Source organism: Dermacentor albipictus, chromosome 2, assembly GCF_038994185.2.
Source record: "Dermacentor albipictus isolate Rhodes 1998 colony chromosome 2, USDA_Dalb.pri_finalv2, whole genome shotgun sequence".
Classification (NCBI taxonomy): domain Eukaryota; kingdom Metazoa; phylum Arthropoda; class Arachnida; order Ixodida; family Ixodidae; genus Dermacentor; species Dermacentor albipictus.
In genome coordinates, this window is record NC_091822.1 from 38555842 (window position 1) to 38563801 (window position 7960).

At 47.7% G+C, this 7960-nt stretch overlaps 1 protein-coding gene across 1 annotated transcript in view; it reads left to right on the forward strand.

Moving 5' to 3' along the window:
* The window catches only part of LOC135918261 (uncharacterized), a 103279-nt gene extending 98427 nt beyond the window's left edge, over positions 1 to 4852 (forward strand). Inside the window, exon 11 of the mRNA XM_065451929.2 lies at positions 4524 to 4852. Within this exon, the coding sequence (XP_065308001.2) occupies positions 4524 to 4685 (162 nt within the window). The 3' untranslated portion in view covers positions 4686 to 4852. The remainder of the gene's footprint in view (positions 1 to 4523) is intronic.
* Positions 4853 to 7960: the final 3108 nt, after the last annotated feature.

A 7960-nucleotide genomic window follows, 5' to 3' on the forward strand; every position in this document is an offset into this window, starting at 1 on the left:
AGTATTATCAAAATACGTTCCATAATAATGTAGACACCGACAAAGGGCATGCATTTGAAGGCCAGACCTCTGTATCCAGCTCTGCAGCAGTGGCTGACCCAGTACTCGGACACTATAGGAATGTACGATGTACGGTTGGGTGACCCATCCTTCCTCTTTATTCTAAAGGCATCGATGATTTCTCGCGATAGTTTCGCTCGGTGTCGTTAAATAAGATGGTGTACATGCACATTTGCTGAATGATCGATTAGATGGCATGACCTTGCCTCCATTTGTGAGCGCTTCTGCTCAATGCATTTTATCTTTCAGCACGTGCCTTCTCAGTATCTGTGGACAACGACGGAAGCATGCCTGGTGTTGGTACACATGCCATTGACGTAACGTTTTCCTTATATTTCAAGTGTTTGGTTTCTATGTTTCTTGGCTTTACCTGGTAGGGATATAGAGTCATAGCATATCGCGAGTTTGCATTACAGTCGGTCCCAACTCCAAGGTGCTGCACTTAGTGCTATAACCACCAATAGAACGGCTCAAATTTCAGCACTTATGCAGTATCAGTTTTGTTTTCTGGCTACTGACTTTGCACACCCGTTCAAACTAAGAAAGAGAATACGGAGAAACTCCTCTGGGAGTTGTCTAAGCATACGTAAGCATTGCGCCACTTGCTCTCCTCCACGCAACCCGGTCTCATTATCAATGGTATGAAACTTGATCCGAACAGTACAAACGACAGCGCCACGCGGACACGAACTGCTGCTGACGGCGACGCAAGGTGAATTGATGACGCAAGCAAACTACTGCAGGCGGTGGTGCCAGGTGCGCTTATGATGCCCCGATCATGATAAGCCGTTATCGCTCTCGAAAACGTTATCCGTGGGCGTCGGACCATTATGAACCGTAATCAACCGCATTCCGGCGGTAGCTGCGTCTGGCGCGGTCGCGAGAGCCGTATCTTGAAAGAGATCTCCAATGGCGATAGAGAGCGCCGATAGCTGACAGCCTCATGTCATCTGTGTTCTTGCCGCTGTGCTCGCGTTGCAGACAGACGCGCGGGCGCGAATCTCGAAAGTGATCTGTAATGGCGACAGAGAGCGCCGATAGCTGAGAGCCTCGTGTAATCTGTGTTCTCGCCGCTGAGCTTGCGTTGCACGGAGACGTGCGGGCCCCAATCTCGAAAGCGATCTGCAATGGGGGCTCAGTGCGGCGAGCGCTGACCATTTAGTGTGCTTTGTGTTCACGCCTGAGTAGGTCGTGTTTAAACGAGAGGCCACACGAATGTGACTGTCTTGCTGCTGCGGGCGCCACCTCGAAAACGATCGTATTACGGGCCAGATGGACAGTTTTCTCGTTGAGTAAACATAGAAATGACAACGCACAAAAAAGAGCTTGCTCACTCTCGAAAGTATGCCATCCTAGCAAAACGTTCCGGTTAGCTTGAAGCTCTAATTTATCAGCTACATCTCGGCATACACACAGATAGTAAAGGGACTCCTATTACTTCCACTTACAGCAATTACTTTTCGTCATTTTAATCATTCCGTTTTAAGCTTTACTGTACACTTTAACGTTTTCTTTGCTTGCGCCTGAGCTGAGTCAATTTATACGCTTGAAGGCGTACTAGAACTCTCCGATACAGAATTAAATGTAGCGAGGCAGCCGCATTTCGAAAAAGATGTCAGCACTAAAACAGTTATTACAGAGTGAACAAAGTGAACGCTAATTTAGAAGTTGCGCATTTAGGTGGGTTCTGTGTTGCCACAGTAGTTTCACTTAACGGAATAGTACAGATTCGAACAAAGTCATCAATGTCCCGGGCAGAGTGCGCGCTCACCGGGGAGCACTAACGGCTTCCTTAAATAGAGCTAGGCACGGCAAAGACAGATATTTTTGAAAAACTCAATGCCTTTCCGGTCTGTGAAGACGGCTGAAGACGAACGAACATGGCGCAACCTGATTACTCGTCAACACAAAAAGAAACTAAACTGTTCTATTCAGTACAAGACAGTTTTCCACTCAACTGGATATACATATATACATAGGCACTTCACAGGTATAGTTTGTAGACACTGTCAACATTTTAGTAGCAATTTTTAACAAGACCATGAGCTCGGACACTGGAGTTTAGTTCATTCTGATTAAACTGGCAAAGTGCGCCGGAATTCTCGCAAAATTTAGGCAGTTTCTGCCCGAACATATAAAATTATTTGCTTACAATGTGCTTTTTGTATCCCACCTAAATTATCGTTTCTTGGTTTGGGGTACAAACAATAATAAAATGTATATGCTTCAAAAGAAGGCTGTACGATACCTTGGAAATGTCGACTACTTTGCTCACACCCAGGAACTGTTTGCGCGTTACGAAATCGTGCCGAATAATACCATGCACGAATATTACTGAGCAATAAATTTATGCGATGTATCCAAAATAACCAGCTTAGTTTTCATCAATTGCTCTGCCTCAGACGAAATATTTCAGAGTACTCTTTCCGCCAGAAGGAAATTTGGCACATCCCATTCTCCCGTATAATGCACGGGCAACAGATGCTCCGACGCACCCTGCCCACTGTTTTGAATAAATTATTGCCAAGGGGTGTTATTCCGGAAACATGTTCACTAGTTGACCTGAGAAGTATATTGTTTGACTCATATCTTCTTTTCGAAAGCCGCGTTTATGTATTTTTTCTTATCGTGCTGCGATGTAACCTGTGTTTATTGCTGCGATGAATTTCTGTATTTCGTTTTTTTTCCTGTAATATGCCGTGTTTTTTCTTTGTTTTTATGCTTGCTCATGTGCTTGCACGTTTTCATGTGCTCATGCTTGCATACTCATGTGAATACGAGATGTTGTTGATCTTGTTAAATAGCCAGAACAATACCACATCATTTACAATGCGCGTTTTCGTTGTATGCTTTGTACAGGGGGGCCCAGGCGTCCCTGAAGTGATCTTGTTCACTTTCTTCCCGGCCCTACCCGCATCGTTAATTATTGGCGATGTAAACAAACTCCACTTTGACTTTGACTAACCAGGGAATCGGTGTAAGTGGGCCCTTTAAAAGACCCCTCGCCAGGTCCCATAGCCAACTTTAGTTATACGCTGGAAGTTGTCGCGTGTCCTCTAGAGAGCGTTCTGCCGCAAAAAAAATGTTTCAAATCGGCTCATTAATTGCCGAGGTAGAAATACTTCAGTGCCGCGAACCCATGATTTCAGCAGGCGGGCTCCACTGCCAAGCAAGCCGGTCTCTCCCCTCATTCCGTCTAGCCTACGCCAGTCAAATTCCTTCCCTGCGTTCTCTCACACCGGACCTCGACGATCGCGTGACGCATACGTCACAGGCCCCACCTTCATTTTCTTTTTTCTCCTTGCTTTTCCTTACGACGCTACGCACTTCTGTTGTCTCGTTCCCGCCGCGCACGATTATGCTCGCTGTGCACAAGGAAAGATGACTAGGGCTATGATTCAGAGCTACACGAAAACGGAGGCAGAACAAGCGGATCGCAGAGCATGATCACGGCGTTAGAATACGACGAAAAATTGCATATTTTCGGCACCGGCGCACGTGACCGCACGACCGCAGGAACAAGCAGACGAAGCGCAAGTACATCTCTCTTAATTCGGTGCGAAGTAAAACATAAAGCAGGCAGACATTTCGTTTGTGTGTTTTATTATTTCACTAATATTCATTTCGTCCATTCAAGCAACAGATCGCACAGATAACAGATGTTGTCTTGAACAATTCTCAAAGTCACGTGTCACCACGAGCGACATCACACTGCGGACACGACTACGTAGGCACGACTACGTCACCGTCTGGCTTGGAGCGCGGCCGCCGCGTGGAGAAGGGAAAACGGCATTCAGTTTGAATTTCAGATCTTTCCGCGGCGCGTAGCGATGTAATACTTTGCAGACACGATCGTGATCGCGCTATGTATGCTCTGCGCTTGTCAGCTCAAAATGTCTAGACCTGGTATGGGGTCCTTCAATGGCGAACTGAACCTCTGCAGCAGGTCGGCCCGGTATGTTCGGGGTTGGCGCACGTGTGGGGAATGCTTACACCTACTTCCCCTCCGATGCGGGTGGGCCCAGTATTGTACTATATTGGGGATCGGCTCACGTATGAGTAGTTTTGTGTCTACATGCGGACCCGATCCTGTGGGCACGAGTCCTTAACAGCTTCGTTGTAAAATGGGCTACGTCATGGTGGTATTTAATAATTTAAATCATTAATTAATTACGAAGACGTACCCGGTTGCAGTTGCAAGAGCGCATTAGCGCGGTAGCACCGAGAGGCGCTAACGAGCCAGCTCTGGAAGACGAAGACGAGCTGATCCTGATGATAGTTTTGTGTCTACGTATGGACACGATCTTTGGGGAACTAGCCTTTAACAGCTTCGCTGGAAAAAGGAGCTGTCATTCTATTTTAGCCGAGAGCTAAATGTAGTGCACTGCCTACGTGTTGAATGAAGTCAGCGCTCATTTGTGGTAAATGTTAGACCTAACCGAGCGGTCGGCATTCACCCGCAGGTCACTCTGGCACTGCGGAAGCTCGGCTCCCTGCGTAGACGAGCGGCACTGATGCTCTTCAACGTGCACCTTGGGGATGTAAAGAAGAAGTGCGGGGCGGACGCTTTCACCCTGATAAAATGGATCTGCCAGGACTTCAAAGGCGTTAGAAGATGCAACTGAACCGGCACCGCTTTGACCTGCACCTGGACGTCACACCTGGAGGTTTTGTTGTAAAATCGCAAGAGTTGCCTTTACAATGTTTTAATGTCTTTCTCCCTGTGTGTTCTGCAACACCAACACCAGATACTGTGCTACTTAATGGAATTACAGACACGCCAGTATGGAAATGACAGATACCTAGTCGTGAAGAGTTTTTACGGCGAAGCTCTATATGCCTAGACAATTCGTCCGTCCGTCCGTCCGCTCAGCCCCATGCGCATGCGCGAAAAAAGAGAAGCGCGCGATTAGCCATCACCACCTAGACAGCACAAGGCCTATTTACTCCCAACCATAACGTCACGCTACCTAGGCCGAAATTTCCATTGACGAATCTGACGTGATGAAATAGGTGACGTCAAAATCACTGTTGCCTGCTCGGGAGCATCCCCATTAGATTCTATGGAAGTCCCGCCAGATAACATGACGTCAGGTATCGGAGTGAAAAGACCTTGTGCTATTTAGGTGGTGTTAGATTAGTTGCGCCAGTAGTGAAGTCGTTGCTCTCCAACGTAGCCTATCGCGCGCGCAGCAGTTTCACTCCGGCTCCGATATGGGTAGGTCACGCGTCATACGTACGCCTGAGCGCCAGGCAGCTTTCGACCAGTCACGCTGCGAGCAGGAAAGAGAACGAGCTCGTCTACGCGGTGCCGATGCGGCAGCCGTGGCACAAGAATAGGCTCGTGCAGCCCAGCGCAAACGGCAACTGCGTACTGAGGATCCAGCAGCCTACCAAGCCGTCGTTAATTGAGTCGTCAGGATAAACCCAGAGAAAAATACCGGGGCCGCTAGCTTCAGCTTTGCTGGTCAACCATCTGTACGGAGTGTTTGGGTGGTGGTATTTTTGTTATTCGCGTTTGCATTCGTTTCCAGCATCAGGACGATGCTTTTGAAGATGGGGGTATTGGCACGTGTACTTGTTTTCCTTTCTTCGGGTGAGCGCGTTTCGTGGTGTAACAAATGGTATTGCTCAGCGCAGGACGCGCCTGCACGTATCGGAAGTTTCTTGAGTACTATCGATGGTTCTATCGGCTGTCTGTTATCACCGAACCTTGTGTAATCTGATTTGCATATACGCGGGACGCGAGTAGTGTAGTACTTTCTGGAAGAAGCGCGGGCACCAGCAACTTCTCTGGAACCTTCGATGAGTCGATATATAAAAGCCGACGCGCTCGACCCGTTAAGGTTTCTGACGATCACCAACTGCGTTTGCCGGTTTGGTTGTGGCTTCATTCTCACTTGCTTTTGTGGGCATAAGTTCGCCCAATAAAAGTTACTTTCGCCATTCAAAGTTTTCGTACTGTGTTCTTTGTGGTCACTACAACGGGACAATATGTATCGCGCGATCACTACAGACCACGATCGCAAGTTACTTCCACAGATTTCTTCAAAGAAACAAGCCGGACAGCAGGCCTCCTAAAGTGAATGAAATGTGCAACATCTGATGCTGTTGAAGTTGTAGTTCTAACTTCGATCCTGTATTTAGAAATATAGTATAATAAAGCACGCCCACAATGCCGAATGCGTGATTAAGTGATAAGCGACATACAAAATAGTGCCCGCCCTCTTTCGTAGGTACCCGTGGCCATACCACTCACTAGAAGATCTGTCTGGAAAACGGTTATCTGCATGTTACATGGGCTACAACAAATCTGGCCTTCGAACAAGAAGGCGATATTGCACCGGCTTGTTTTTGTCTGGCCCCGTTTTTAGTTCTGTTCATTTGTGCATGTCATGTACAAGCTAAATCTTTTACAAACATCATATAAATGCCACCATATAACATAATATATTATATAATATAGTAAGTGCCACCAGCGGAGGTGAAATTCTCAGGGTCCCACTTTTTCTTCTTAATTTGTGAGTCTCCTCGCTTGACCTCAGCACGCAGATGCCAAAATTCGGTCGACGACTTCGCGCCTGACGAGGCGGCAGAACTATTGGCCTCCTAGTCATACCACCGGCAAACAAGGGACCCCGTTCTGCCCAGCGCATGACTGATGCAACTGGAGATATGAATACTACAGCAGAAGAATAACCACTCGCTGTGCAACGGGCTGGCAGTGGCCGCTTGAACCCAAGTGCAACAAGGGATGGTGACCTCGAGGCGAACTCTACCAAGAGGGCACGTAGTGACGGTCTTGAGCCGTACAGCGATGCCACAATAGTTGAAACCACCGACATGGAAGCGGATGACAGATCTTTCACCACGGTGACGTACAAGAAATCACGCCAAGCGGAAATAGCAGTGATTTTCAAGTTCACCGACCCGCAAGCGTCGTTTTGGGAAATGAATGCAAACAAGTTGGCCAGTGCGGTTATTACCACGGCAAGAGAGAAGGTACAATCATTTCGATTAACGACGGAAGGTAACTTTTCCGTCAATGTGTCTTCTCTGGCTGCATCTACGAGACTACTTGAGTTAACTCATGTTGATGGCCTTGCAGTGGAACCATACGTGCCAGCATCGTACACGAAAAATCTAGGCAAAATAAGAAATGTTCCAATTCAATACGCTGAAGACCAACTACTTGAGTACCTACAAAATAGCGGCGTCATTTCCGTTAAGACGCAGACCAGATGGCTCCTGCGAGAAGATGGAGCAGTGGAACCACATGCACTTCAAAGCGTCATCCTACAATTCTTGCCTGGCAAACCATTGCCAACACGCTTCCTGCTTGGATTCACGAGTCATCCTGTCGAATAATATTTAGAATCTGCAACTCGCTGCTGCAATTTCCAGTGATTTGGCCACGTTGCTAAGTCCTGCCATGGCCAATTGCGATGCAAGATCTGTGCGGGAACGCATGGTTATAACGCCTGCACCTCTAGAAACCAACCCAAACGCACCAACTGCAACCCAGACCACACAGCTTCATACGCTAGATGTTCCAAGCATCAAGCGGCTTCATTACTCAAGCGACAAGAAATATTACATGGTCGGGGCCCGAATCAAGGCTCGCCTCCTCCGAACTTAGATGCTGTCAACCCAGTGGAAGCAGCTCCTCCGTTACAATCAGCAGAGCACAAGAAAACGTATGCGATTGTGGCTAATGGTTTACAGGAGATGAAAGGCAAACCAAGCAAGAAAGAGAGCCAAGGAAAGACGTCGCCAAGTGCTGTCGACCGCCAACATGGGTTTCGGCAGGCATTCATCCCTTTGAGAGCATATGCCCCTGAAGCGGAATCACGGGAATCGGGATCATCTTAGCAGCATATGGTGATGTCTATGCTTTTTT